The 13,857-nt window shown below is 53.8% G+C and overlaps 1 protein-coding gene across 2 annotated transcripts in view; it reads left to right on the forward strand.

Moving 5' to 3' along the window:
- Nucleotides 1–13,857, forward strand: part of TBC1D14 (TBC1 domain family member 14) — a 105,356-nt gene that overhangs the window by 60,983 nt on the left and 30,516 nt on the right. The window contains exons 1-4 of one of the 2 annotated variants that reach the window (XM_068974779.1): nt 1,062–1,141; nt 7,422–7,540; nt 9,489–9,571; nt 10,882–10,999. In XM_068974779.1, the coding sequence (XP_068830880.1) occupies nt 1,139–1,141; nt 7,422–7,540; nt 9,489–9,571; nt 10,882–10,999 (323 nt within the window). In that variant the 5' untranslated portion in view covers nt 1,062–1,138. Of the gene's footprint in view, nt 1–1,061; nt 1,142–7,421; nt 7,541–9,488; nt 9,572–10,881; nt 11,000–13,857 lie in introns of those variants that run through there. The other variant, XM_068974778.1, reaches the window with a different exon arrangement.

Here is a 13,857-nt window from a genome sequence, read left to right on the forward strand (position 1 = left end):
GGCAGTCCCTCAAGCTATCACTCGTCACATTTCTCCTACTCCATTTCTGTGTGCAGCTGACGTTTTAATTGAACTGATCTGATTGTGGAAAACGTTTGAACTGTAGTTCAGTAAAAGACCCTGATGCTGGGAAAGGCTGAAGGCGGGAGAAGGGGACGACAGAGGGTGAGATGGCTGGATGGCATCACCGACTCGATGGACAGGAGTTTGAGTAGACTCCGGGAGTTGGTGATGGATAGGGAGGCCTGCCGTGCTGCGGTCCATGGGGTCACAAAGAGTCGGACACGACTGAGCCACTGAACGGAACAGTACAAAGAAAAGAAAATAGCTGTCACTCCACCCCCCCGGGGCTTCCCTGGTGGCTCAGAGGTTAAAGCGTCTGCCCGCAATGCGGGAGACCTGGGTTCGATCCCTGGGTCGGGAAGATCCCCTGGAGAAGGAAATGGCAACCCACTCCAGTATTCTTGCCTGGAGAAACCCATGGACGGAGGAGCCTGGAGAGCTACAGTCCATGGGGTCGCAAAGAGTCGGACACGACTGAGCGACTTCACTTCACTTCCACCCCCCGGAGGTTACCAGTGTTACTATTTTTATGCAGTTCCTTCTGGTAGCATACGCGTCTCGTTTTCAGAAGTCTCACAAAGCAGAGGTCTGCGTGTGCTGCCGGGCGCTGCGCCGCTGGCCTTCGTAGGGAGCGTTTTGCAGCGTGGTGTCTGCTCAGCGCGCAGTCACTCGCTCAGTGCGGGCAGCACTCAGGCCCGGTTGTATTGGGGCGGGCGTCCCGCATCTAGACCCCCCTAGCCCGCGTGGGCACGCCCGGAGGGGTCCTGAGGGCTCCGCGCGACCCTCCTGCCTGGCCGGCGGTGCAGGGACCCCAGCGGGCTCCGGGGGCCCGGCGTCCTCCCCCGGCCCCAGCCCCGCCCCGGCACCCGGGTCCCCGGTGAGCCAGGCCTGACGCGCCGAACCCGAGCCGCGGATTGGCTGCGCGGCGTCTGCGCGCGATTGAGCGGCCTGCCGCCCCCGCCCGCCCGTCCGCCAGAGCCGCCGGAGCCGCCGCCCCGAGGTCCCGCCGCGGAGCCCCGCTCGCCTGCTCGGGCATGGAGCCACCGGCCGCGCGCCTCTGAGCCCCGCGGCGTTCATGGTGAGTGGGGCCGGGCCCGCGCACGCCCCTCCAGGGGGCCCGCCTGCCTGTCCCTGGCCGGAGGCCCTCGCGTGGGTGCACCCGTGTCCATGTGTGGGCGCTGCACGCATCTTATCTGCTCCAGCGAGCTGCAGCTTGCATGCGGCCGCGGCGCTGCGCCTTCCTCCTCAACTGCCGTGCTTTGTCTGCGGTGCCCTGGAAAGGGTTGAATTTTAACGGTACGGTGGGAGCCCGTAAGAGAGAGCACCAGCGCGTCATGATTCTCATCACCCACAAGGGGATTGCAAGCCGGTGTTCAGATTGAGGACAGGCCAGACACCCCTCTTAGAGGCCTGAGTGGGGGAAGCCTTTGTACGGGGATCGGGGCGTACCCCCCTCTTTTACTCCCCCTGTTTGCTCCACGTGGGAATAAACGTGGTCAGATGGCAACAGAAAGCAGGCTTGTTAAAACCCACAGTTCAGATCTATTCCATTTCATTCACCAGTCCACAGATGAACGTCTGTGTTCTACATGTTTTGGAAGGACTGTGGCAGGCCTCCTGAGAGTTGTTTCCCAAATGCCAACATTCCCAGTAACCTAGAGGATGCTTTCTGGGGAAAAGACTGGTAAGCAGGTGAAAGAGGTGAAGTAGGAGGAGCCCTTCAGGGGATCCTGCAGGTCTCTCTTACTGTGAGGTCAGCCTCGTTGGTCACAGAGGACTGTCGTTTCGGAAGTCCCAGTGTCTGTAAGACCCGTTCAGGCTACTCCTACCCGATGAAAATGGCAAAACAAAACCCGTCTTGGGTCCCACGCTCCGAAACCACGCTCACCCCTCCCCGAAAGTTGCTCGTGACAAAGGGCAAAGCGTAAAGCCCGCTGCAGTGTTCTGGGTGCTTGGCATTCATCTGGTCTTCACCGCAGCCTTATTAAGCACCCCTCTTAGCGGGGAAATACTGTGAGGAATAGTTTTGTAGTAACTCAATGACAGTAACACTCCCTTGGCATTTTTGGGACCCCTGCTATGGCTGTGTGTTGGGTTGGTTCATTCCCTTTGACTAGATGGGGAAACAGGCTTGGAGACCTGAAGAAACATGCTCCAGGTTGCGCTGCTGGTGGTGATGGTCGGGAAGTGCTGGTTTAGAGCCAGCCCTGCTGCCCACTCCCACTGCCTCTCCGGCAGGGGCCTTGCCTGTGCCCAGGCGGTGGCCGTGGTGTTGCTCTTGCCGGCTTGGGGCAGCTTTCTGACAGGTGCCAGGTAGTGACCTGCTGCGTTCTTATTCTAGACATACCTCTAAGACCTTCTGTTTGCTTTAAAAAGCTCATCTTGATACTGTAACCGGTTGAGTCCAAGGTGTAAGCACAGGTTTTCACTGATGGCCCTCTCTGCTTGTAGCTGGGGTAGATTTCAGGAAGCCGAGGGGCTTCTGTTGCCGCGCTGGGGCATAAACAGCTGCCTTTCACCGCGCTCCAGCAGTGCTGTGAGTAGCAGTGACACCCCTCTGGTCATCCTCCCAGGAATTCCTCCTTCTCACCATTTGGGAATCTTGATCGTTTCCTCTTAGGCAAATGTCTGTTGAGGGAGACTTTTTTGTCATTTCTTCTTTAACCAGCAGAGTGAACACAATTTCGGAGTCTGATGCACTGTTCTCATCCTTAGCACTGTCCGGATCGTGCACAGGAGGAAGACCTTGCCGTTGAATATGTTTAATGGGCTCATCGCACCCTGGGCTGTTACTCTCTGGCTCTACACCGAGTCTGGCTCTTCCTTTTTTCTCTCTCTCCTTTGCTCTCAGCTTGTCCCATCGCTTCCAGGTAGCTCGTTATTGAGACCGTAAAATCTGGAACAGAACTTTGACTCAGCATCATTCCCGGTTTAAAGTGCTCGTGGCCCGCCCCACCCGCCCCCTGCAGATAGGCCTGCTGAGCATCGTCTCTTGGCTGCTGTCGTGCTGTCAGGATGCCTGGCCCTCGTGGCTTCTAGCCCAGCTCCCCCGTCCTCTGTCCGCTGAGATGGCCCCTTTAGGAAATGCTTTCTCTGCCTCTGCAGCCTTTGGTGTCCTGTCCTTGGGGCTCCCGCAGCTGTGGCTTGCCCTCTCACGGCGTGTTTTATTATCTGCCCTGGCCTCGCAGCCTCTGCTGGCATCTTCCTGCCCCAGCTAGAATGAGCCCTTCAGGCCTGGGGTCTGGCCGTCCCCTTCACACATGACGTCCCTGCCCCTGTGTGGCGTTGAGGCCCTTGCTCAGCTGCCTTGGCCCCCTGCCTGCTTACTGCTTTCTTTCCTGACCCTTTGCTGGGTTACAGACACGCCCCACACTTAGCCCCTGGTTGTGCACAGTAGGTATTTTGGGAGTGGAGTACAGCAGGTTTTGTTTCTTGTCTCTCTCTGGTGTCAGTCTTACCTTTGCAGCAGCATACAAGGTAAACCACTCCGGGCAGGGACTGTGACCTGTTCTAAATGAGTGGCTTGCAGTCCTGGTTTGGCACAACCCCCCACTCCTACCCCTGGGTTAGACAGTTTGGGTTGAGACTCAGGGCTGTCAAAAGGCACAGCCATAACTAGGCATAGAACTGAAACGCTCTCCTTACTGTGTGCTCCCTGTTTGTTTGTTTTTTTTAATTGTTTGATTTTAAAAATGCTGTCATGACCAGTTAAACTGAGTTGCCCCTAGAACTCTGAAGAACCCCGTTCTAAATTCCCTCGGGTTACACAGGGTGTTGGAATCTGAAGCCTTCCTTGAATGAATGTTTTATCCTCATTAGTCAGTAGGACTTCAGATGAGCACAGCAATGAATGGCATTGTTACTTGGTTTAAACCAGGAAACTTTGAAACTTGATCCCGTAAGGGCCCCAGGAGAAGAAACTTCAGAATGGTGACTTGGACTGAGGCAGGGACGAGCCTGCCGTTTGCCTGGCACCCGGAAAGGGCTCATACTTTATGGGCAGCCATCGAATGTATATCCGTCATATCATCATCACAGGAGTCTTCATAGTTGCTCTTTTTTGTGGCTGAGAGAGAAGCAAGATGATTTGCCTCAGATCAGAGCCAGGACTTAGAACTGAGTCTTTCTGCTTCTCAGTCCCCAGCTCTGGCCACATCACAGGCTGACCTCGATGCTGATAAACTCACAGCTGAAAGTTGTTTTCTCCTGAGAGTGACTCATCCTCTCTCTCGTTCCTGATGTTGGTTTGTCCGGCTTGGAAGATGAGCTTGCTGTTGGCGTCTCCAGGTAACAGTGTGAGAACCAGGTTTGGAGTAGGAACTGTTAACAATCTCCAAAGCCGTTTGTATTCTGAAGTGCCATTTAGAATGTTGAAGAGGCTTTCCCTGGGTTTGCAAGCGTGGACAGGACAGGCCTGTTTTTTTTTTAATCATGCAGTGCAGTATGTGATTAAATCCTAAGTGTTTGCCCTGTGTCTGCATTTAATTGGCTGTTACAGGTTTGTGTCATAGTTGAAAGCCTTGTTTAGACTGAATGTGAATGACTGAGTTGCTTCTGGCCCAGGCAGGCTGCGGTGGGCCGCATGGCTGCAGAGCCTGGGTGCTCCTGCCCCGTCTCCTCCAGCCCCTCCCAGCCGCCACCCCTGCAGGTCCTCTCTCTCCGGGTTGCGGGTGGTGTGAGGCGGGGAGGTGAGCCATTTCTGTGTGTGTAACGCCCTTGGAAAGCACTTGGCTCATTACAGCTGTGCTGCGTTTTATCATCTATGATGGAGCCTTTGAGCTCCCACTGAAGAGACTGATCTTTTAAAGATCACAAATCAAGGCATTTAATTAACGTTACAACTCCTTTTCATATCTATGCTCTTTGCAGACTTTGCAGGGCACCTTGATTGTTGTTTGGCCAGGCTTCCTGGAGCATCTCTCTGCCCCGGGGGCTGTGCTGGCTTTCACACGCCTCTCCCCACTCCTGAGACAGCCCCCTCTGCCAGGTGCTGTTGCCCTTTTTGCAGATGTGGAAGTGAGGCACCGGCAGGCTAGGCTGTGCTTTGGAGGTCGAGGCTGGTTCTTGGTGGATCCGAATTTGCTGCTGGGCCTGTCTGGCCCCAGAGACCACATTTGACTCGAATGGGCCCTGGGCCCTTCCCTCCACGGCTGGACACCTGTGTGAGTGTATCTGCAGGGGAGGTCGGGCCTGCGCAGAGGATCGGAGAGGAGAGTCCTACAGGCTCCGCACCTTGCAGGCTGTGGGCCTGGGGCCAAGTCACTTCACTCTGAACCTCAGGGGCCTTGCTTGTAAAACACGGTGACACCTGCTGTAGAGATTGTTACAGAGATAAAGCACACAGAAGCAAGTGGCAGTGGGCGTCCACATTCTTGGGCATCTAACTTGGGGCTTGGCTTCTTTGGCCTTGGCATGTAGTTCGTCAGACCAGGGTCAGCAGATGAGTAGCACTTTACAGGGTGTTCATTAACAATGCTTGTTAAAATGGAACATGTCTCAGAACCTTTCTGAGCACAACTCTAGGTAGTTTTCCTATAAAGTTCAAGGTTCCGCATCAGGTGCTACGTATGACACTTCCTCATAGCTGTTTATTACCATGTTAAGTTGCAGCTGAGTGCCTGGCACATGGAGGTGCTCAAGTGTATGAATGGCTGAACACATGAGTCCGTTTTCTCAGCTTTGGGTAAGCGGAGGTCATTTTAGATTTTACTGAAACCATTTTACATCAGGGCGACTCATTGGAAAAGTCCCTGATGCTGGGAAAGATTGAGGGCAGGAGAAGGGGGCGACAGAGGATAAGACGGTTGGATGGCATCACCAACACAGTGGACGTGGGTTTGAGCAAGCTCCGGGAGGTGGTGAAGGACAGGGAAGCCTCGTGTGCTGCAGTCCACGGGGTCACAAAGAGTCAGACATGGCATAGCAACTGAACAACAGCAACGAACAATGCTGAGCCGTCTAACCCTGTACGTCCAGATGTACAGAAACTGCCCCTCCCACCTGCTTCTCGGTGCACACCCTTCTCACAGCCTGTGGCTTCTGAGGAAGTAGTTTTTCCTTTAAACTTTTTAGAAACCTCAACAGGCTTTTCTGAGAGAATAATCGCTAGCCAGATAGTTTTACCAGCAATACCCCGTTAACAGCTAGAGCTAATAAACGGCACTTGGCAGTTCATCACTGTCCACTCCTGACACTGCTCTGGTTGCATCTGGAGCGCTCACTTACATCTTAGGCCAGCTGCTCTGTTTCTACCCTACCTTCCCAGCTAGGTGGCCTTCACTTAAGGTAGAGTCCTGAGAGCCTTGTCTGTAATAGACAACAAGAAAATGCTGGTTTTTATTTTTGCAGAAGGCTAAGGGTGCAGAGGAGGAGGCCATGGCAACCCACTGCACTGTTCTTGCCTGGAGAATCCCATGGACAGAGGAGCCCAGCAGGCTACAATCCACAGGGTTGCAGAGCGTCAGTGTGACTGAGTGACTTAGCATGCACCCATGCACACAAGGATACACACAGAACTTTAGAAACTGGGCTCTTTGGCCCAGGTCACTTGGCTCTCCTGAACTCTGCTGGTTGGGTGTTTGGAATGTGGGTCACCAGGTGTGACTGAGGTTTTGTGGTTGCAGTTCATAGGACAGATTAGTGACCTGGAGGTGTGGAGGCTGCTCCAAGATTTCCAGGGCATGGCACAATTATTTCTGTACCAACTGGCAATGATGGCTTCACACAAAGGTGTTAAAGAATTTCTTTTTTTGATGTTTCTGCTTTAAGAAAATGAAACAGCTTTAAGCACCTGCAAGCAAGAACTTTATAACTCCTTCCTCATATTGGAAAAGATTTGAAAAGTTAACAAAAATCGATAAAATGCAGTGGGATAAATGGAAATGCATTAGAAATTTAGGATGGGAGTGGGAGATGAAGCCGGGGGTTCAGAGGAGTGCCAGAATTGGCTGTCACTCTGACTCTGAGCTTCCTGGTGGCCACTGCAACAATCATTTCAAATTTACCATGTCCAGAAGACAGAATCCACGCCTCTTACCCAGAAGACACATAGGAGGCCTGAGTCAGTGTTTGTGGTCCCTCTGAGGGGCAGCTGGAATGATGAGATCTTTAGTGACTTCCCTACCAGTGCGGAAAGCCCACAGTCCCCATGAAGTGATGACCTGAACAGCAGAGCTGTAGGAACCCTTTCATTGGCAGTTTTTCCTTCTTAGAGCAAGAAATATTTTCAGTATGTCATCCTCAAAGTCAACTTAAAGGACTTGACAATTTCGTAACAAAACAGCTTTCTTACTTTGGAAAGGGCTTCGTAACCTCAGAATTGGCCGGGCCTGGAGTTATCCCTGGTCTCTTTGTCCTAGGAATATGAAGACAAGGCTGGACGACCTAGTAAGCCTCCCTCTCCGAAGCAGAATGTGAGGAAGAATCTTGACTTTGAGCCTCTCTCCACCACCGCACTCATCCTGGAGGACAGACCAGCGTGAGTCTGAACGAGAGTCTGTAGAGAGTTTGTTCTGGGGGATCAGTCCGCTTGCTGGTCGCTGTTTCATTAGCAAAGGACTGGGTCCTGAGGGAAAGAACAAGTTAGCACAACACTTACTAAAAACACGGGTTCCCTCTTCGTCCCCTGTGCTAATGTGTATTCTGTATGATAGTGTGACTGATTCGGAAAAGTTTCATGTAACATGGAAGTGTTTTTTTTAATTAATTAATTTTTATTTGTGGCTCTCCTGGGTCTTCGTCGCTGCTCAGGCTTTTTTCCCTAGATGTGGAGAGCAGAAGCTCCTCTCTCATTGCAGGATGCCAGCTTCTCACTGCGGTGACTTCCCTTGTTGCGGCTCCCGGGCTCTAGGGCACAGACCCAGTAGCTGTGGCACAGAGGGGTGGCTGCTGCGTGGCATGTGGATCTTCCCCGGATCAGGGGTTGAGCCCGAGTCTCCTGCGTTGGCAGCAGATTCTTTACCACCGAGCCACCAAGGAAGCCCTGACCTAGAAGTTTTAACCCGGATTTTCTGTTCAAGTGACTTTTTAATTTAGCATGTCTAAACACTTGCAGAACTGTTATATAGACTGGCTTGTAACTGTACGAAACAGCAGAGCGAATACCCTGAAGAGGGTGTTTCGGAGGCACCCCAGACAATGGCAGAACAGTGCCTGGACTAGCCTGCTGGTTTCTGGGATGTGCTGCAGTAAACGGGCTGGGTGAGCCTTAGCAAGGGTCTTCCCCTCCAACCTCTGGTTTGCCTCAAACTGACGAGGAGATTGGTTTTGGTGACTGGCCTGCGGATCGTGTTTGGAGACCCTAGTTAGATAAAGGGATTGCTCCATTGTACCAGGCCAGAGGTTATCTCTAGTTAAGCGTCAGGTTTCCATAGAACCCTGTTTTTGAACAGAAAGATTCCACAGTTTGTTTGTTTGTTTGTTTGTTTTTTCCTTAAGAGAGATTGTAAAACGCTGAGCTAGAATTTCTAAGGTCCCTGCCAACCCTGACATTTAAAATTGATGAAGTCTGAAGAAGCAATATGTGTCTTCCAATGTTAATTTTTGGTCGTTGGACATTGTGGATGTATGGGTAGATGGGAAGAGAAACTCTGACACGGCGAACTCAGAGGTAGGTAGGGACTTAGGGACTGTGGGTGACAGCTGCCACCCTGTGAAGCTCAGCCCTTGTGACACTCCCTGAGACGCGAGCTGTTGCCCTGCAGTAGAGACGGTCATTCCGCTCAGCATGGGAAGCGCAGGGGACGCTGCGAGGCACATACCAGCCAGACATGGCCGCCCGCCCGGTTCTCCAGGGCCAGCAGAGGCACCAGCACGCTTCAGAAAGAGAACGTGCCATTCATTATTTTAACCAGAGTTCGAAGTTGTCCTCCACATTTAGATGTTTAGAATTGCTCTGTGAATCTGTGTGTGTGTGTGCATGTATATAGAGACAGATCTAAGACGGACGAACCGCAAAGCTAGTGTGAAACTTGGACACTTGGAAAACCGGCCAGGGAGTAGATTCATGCATACATGTAATATACGCCATTAGAGCGCTTCACCGGTGACTGTTGACAGTGATTAGTGCACGTGGTCAAATCAAAGTTTCTTTGGAGACCTGGGGTGAAAAAAGACACGAAAAGATTTAAGTGTTTATCTCTATTGGAATTGTGGGTAATTGCTATTTTCTTCTTTCTGCTAACCTTCAGATTTCAAGTTTTTAAAAACGAGCTTTATTTTACTTTGTTAAAAAAAAAATACATTTTTAGGTTTTAAAAGAGCTGTGTCTTTATCATCTAACAAAGGTAGCTTTCATCTTTGAGCTTCTCATTTTTTTAGTAAATGATGCTCCAAGTTTCCCTTTAATACTTGAAATGATGCTCCAAGTTTCTCTTTAATACTTGAAATGGTGGAAAATCTTTTTTTTTTTTTTTTTTCCTATCAAGAAATCTCCCAGCGAAGCCAGCTGAAGAAGCTCAGAAACACAGGCAACAGTATGAAGAAATGGTGGTTCAGGCCAAAAAACGAGGTAATGGAATTCACACATGTTTGGTTATGTAAGGCAGCACGAGAGTTTGTGTCTTCCTAGGTGTTTTCTCTTTACATTTTGAAGCTTTAGAACCGGAACTTTGGTGAATGCCTTTAATATTTTGAAATTTATAATTTTTCATCAAAAATGTACATTCCTGCTAACTGTTCATTCCTGGTAACTTTATTTGAGGTAATACTTTGAATTTACACGAGGAAAGAGCTTGTGTAGGATGGAAGTACTAGGGTGGGCAAAGCTTTAGCTCGCAGGGATGGGGAGGCGGCTCTCTGCCCTCCGTGGGCTCAGTTCTCCTCACTTAGAAGGAGGTGTGTTGGGACTTGTTAAAGTGCCGCGTGACACCTGAACACCCTATGATTCTTCGATATTTAGGAAGTGTATATAATAAAATGACATGGTCTGCCCGTGCAACAGAATATTGTCCAGCCTTAAAAAGGAACGAAGTTCTGACACGTGCTACAACATGAAGCTTGAAGACATTGTTCTAAGTGAAACAAACCAGGCACAAAAGGATATATTCTGTACGGTCCCACCTATGTGAGGCATCCGTTGGGCTGGCCAAAGTTCCAACAGAAAAACCCAAATGAGCTTCTTTGGCCAACCCAATAGAATAGTCAGATTCACAGACACAGAAATTAGACTGGAGGTTGCCAGGGGCTGGGGACCGGTAAAGGGGTAGATGGGAAGTGGGTGTTTTGTGGGGACAGAGTTCCAGTTGGAAGGTGGCCGCGATGGTTGCATAACAACGTGAATGTACCTCATGCCACTGAACTGCACGCTCAATGGGGATGAAGTGGTACATTTTATGTTTTGCGTATTTTACCCCCCGAAAGGTATATGTAAATGAAAATGCGTGGTATTTCTCAGTTGCTGTTACATATTCAGAGTTATTCTTAAGCTGTGAGGGGCGAGGTTGCAGGTTCCATTGGAAGGGGGATTGGGTAAAGGAGCACAGAGCTTCTGGCGCCTGTTGCTGTCCAGTCTCCTGGTTGGGGTGGGAACTTCATGGGTTTGTCTGTCACGTGATAGGTTTGCCGTGTTCTTGTCTGAGTTCTTTTCTGTATACATGTTATACGACATGTGTGTTACAAAAAGCTGACTGAATGGTAAATAACACTGAAGGTTTCTAGACTTCCTAAGCTGAGAGATGAACCAGGTCAGGTCTTAAACACTATGCTTCAGTGCTGTCTTCCTGGTGTGTTGCAGCCTGACTCTTTGAGAAGAGTCACCCAGCCGGGAATCAGTGGATATCAGCTAACAGATGTTTTCTTCTTGTTAATTGTGATGTCTAGAGCTGAAAGAAGCCCAGAGGAGGAAAAAGCAGCTGGAAGAAAGATGCAGACTGGAAGAAAGTATTGGAAATGCGGTCCTCACTTGGAACAACGAGATTTTGCCCAACTGGGAAACAATGTAAGCTCTGACGTCACAGACACCCTAGACGGCATGTCGTTTCTTGGCAGAATTTATGGGAAGCAGCTGTATTAAGCGTAGCTGGCCTCGCCGCCTTTGATGAAGTTGCCTGATAAGTCTGAGACGCGTGGTCTCCTTCCCCTGCCTCGGTCTAGCCTTGTTCCTCCCACGGGCGCTCTGACAGCCCTCCTCTCCCGCCCCCTCCACCTCGTCTTGTCCTCAGCAGTCTATGGCACAAACGTGTGTCACTTCCACACTTAACACTGCAGCAGCCTCCTGTGACTCCAGTGTAGGATGTGAATTTCGTGGCTTAGCTGACAGGCCTCCCGTGCGTGGCACAGCTGTCCCTTTCCCTGTGGCCTTGCCTTTCGCCTCTCCTTTGCTTGGGCGAGTCTTTCCCTTGGGGAGGCTCGGGGCCATCGCATGTTCTCGTCTTGCTGTCTCAGTGCTCTTGCCCCGTATCTCCTTGTCCAGTGAGCATGTTGTTCTTTAAAGCTCAATCTTCCTTGGAGAAGCCTTTTCTGCCCTGGCCCTGGCTCCAGGTGCCCACAGAACACCCCCGGGTACACTGTACCGTCTGCTCGAGTGTCTGTCCTCTGAGGGAGCCGGGGTGCCGGAGCTGCTCTGATGATGGCCTCCAGGAGTCGGGGACGACTCGAGTCCTTCAGCTGCTGTCTTCTTTCTGTCTGAAGACGCACAGTGCATCTTTAGGATGGCTAGGGGCCGGCGTGCAGATGGCTTCCTGGGGCCCGGTGTGGATGGCTGGGGACCAGCGTGTGGACGGCAGTCCTGGGGCCGGTGTGTGGAGGGACAGCAGTCCCAGGCCCACGCGCAGAGGCTGGTGGCTCCTTTTGGGCCTCCCCACATCAGCTGGAGCTGTGGAGAGGCTTGGATGCCAGTTCCTTTTCCCTTCCCTTCAGCCTGAACTGTGGGTCAGGAAGCTGGGGGCTTGCTTGGGCACTTAGCTGGCTGTCACTCACTTTCGTCGCTGGGAGTGGGGTTGGGGGAGATCACTCTGGGCTCTCCGCCGGGAAGACACGCTGCACCCAGAGCCTGTTTTCCTCAGACATGGTCAGAAAGCACCTCTTCCCAAATGGGGCCCCGTAACAAGAGTTGAGGTCTTCAAAAGCCCGGACTGTCTCCCCACGTGGTGGCAGGGCCCAGCCTGGCCCGTCGCGCACTGCCTGATGCTTGATGGCATCCAGAGGCGCGCGTGCACACGAGAACTGCCGCTTACGGACCCGCGCTGGGTGCCAGGCTGTGCGGTGGCAGCCTTTGTGACCTCCCCACTTAATCCTCTCTGGCCCTCTGTGTAAGGGGAGGTTTCATCATCTTGGCCTTAGGGAGGAGGGCGCTGAATGAGAGAGGAGAAGGGGTTTGCTCCGGGGGCTCGGGTGAGGGTGGGGCTGTGCCTTCTGCACCCTCAGCCCGTGCTCCTCCACCCTCAGCCCGTGCTCCTCTCCACCCTCACCCGTGCTCCTCCACCCTCAGCCCGTGCTCCTCGCACCCTCAGCCCGTGCTCCTCCACCCTCAGCCCGTGCTCCTCCACCCTCAGCCCGTGCTCCTCTCCACCCTCAGCCCGTGCTCCTCCACCCTCAGCCCGTGCTCCTCCACCCTCAGCCCGTGCTCCTCCACCCTCAGCCCGTGCTCCTCTCCACCCTCAGCCCGTGCTCCTCGCACCCTCACCCGTGCTCCTCTCCACCCTCACCCGTGCTCCTCCACCCTCAGCCCGTGCTCCTCCACCCTCAGCCCGTGCTCCTCCACCCTCAGCCCGTGCTCCTCCACCCTCACCCCGTGCTCCTCGCACCCTCAGCCCGTGCTCCTCTCCACCCTCAGCCCGTGCTCCTCCACCCTCAGCCCGTGCTCCTCTCCACCCTCAGCCCGTGCTCCTCCACCCTCAGCCCGTGCTCCTCTCCACCCTCAGCCCGTGCTCCTCCACCCTCAGCCCGTGCTCCTCTCCACCCTCAGCCCGTGCTCCTCCACCCTCAGCCCGTGCTCCTCCACCCTCAGCCCGTGCTCCTCTCCACCCTCAGCCCGTGCTCCTCCACCCTCAGCCCGTGCTCCTCTCCACCCTCAGCCCGTGCTCCTCCACCCTCAGCCCGTGCTCCTCCACCCTCAGCCCGTGCTCCTCCACCCTCAGCCCGTGCTCCTCCACCCTCAGCCCGTGCTCCTCTCCACCCTCAGCCCGTGCTCCTCCACCCTCAGCCCGTGCTCCTCGCACCCTCAGCCCGTGCTCCTCCACCCTCAGCCCGTGCTCCTCTCCACCCTCAGCCCGTGCTCCTCTCCACCCTCAGCCCGTGCTCCTCCACCCTCAGCCCGTGCTCCTCTCCACCCTCAGCCCGTGCTCCTCCACCCTCAGCCCGTGCTCCTCCACCCTCAGCCCGTGCTCCTCCACCCTCAGCCCGTGCTCCTCTCCACCCTCAGCCCGTGCTCCTCCACCCTCAGCCCGTGCTCCTCTCCACCCTCAGCCCGTGCTCCTCCACCCTCAGCCCGTGCTCCTCTCCACCCTCAGCCCGTGCTCCTCCACCCTCAGCCCGTGCTCCTCTCCACCCTCAGCCCGTGCTCCTCCACCCTCAGCCCGTGCTCCTCTCCACCCTCAGCCTGTGCTCCTCGCACCCTCAGCCCGTGCTCCTCTCCACCCTCACCCGTGCTCCTCCACCCTCAGCCCGTGCTCCTCTCCACCCTCAGCCCGTGCTCCTCGCACCCTCAGCCCGTGCTCCTCGCACCCTCAGCCCGTGCTCCTCCACCCTCAGCCCGTGCTCCTCGCACCCTCAGCCCGTGCTCCTCGCACCCTCAGCCCGTGCTCCTCCACCCTCAGCCCGTGCTCCTCTCCACCCTCAGCCCGTGCTCCTCGCACC

The sequence above is a fragment of the Capricornis sumatraensis genome, chromosome 7 (genome assembly GCF_032405125.1).
Source record: "Capricornis sumatraensis isolate serow.1 chromosome 7, serow.2, whole genome shotgun sequence".
NCBI lineage: Eukaryota > Metazoa > Chordata > Mammalia > Artiodactyla > Bovidae > Capricornis > Capricornis sumatraensis.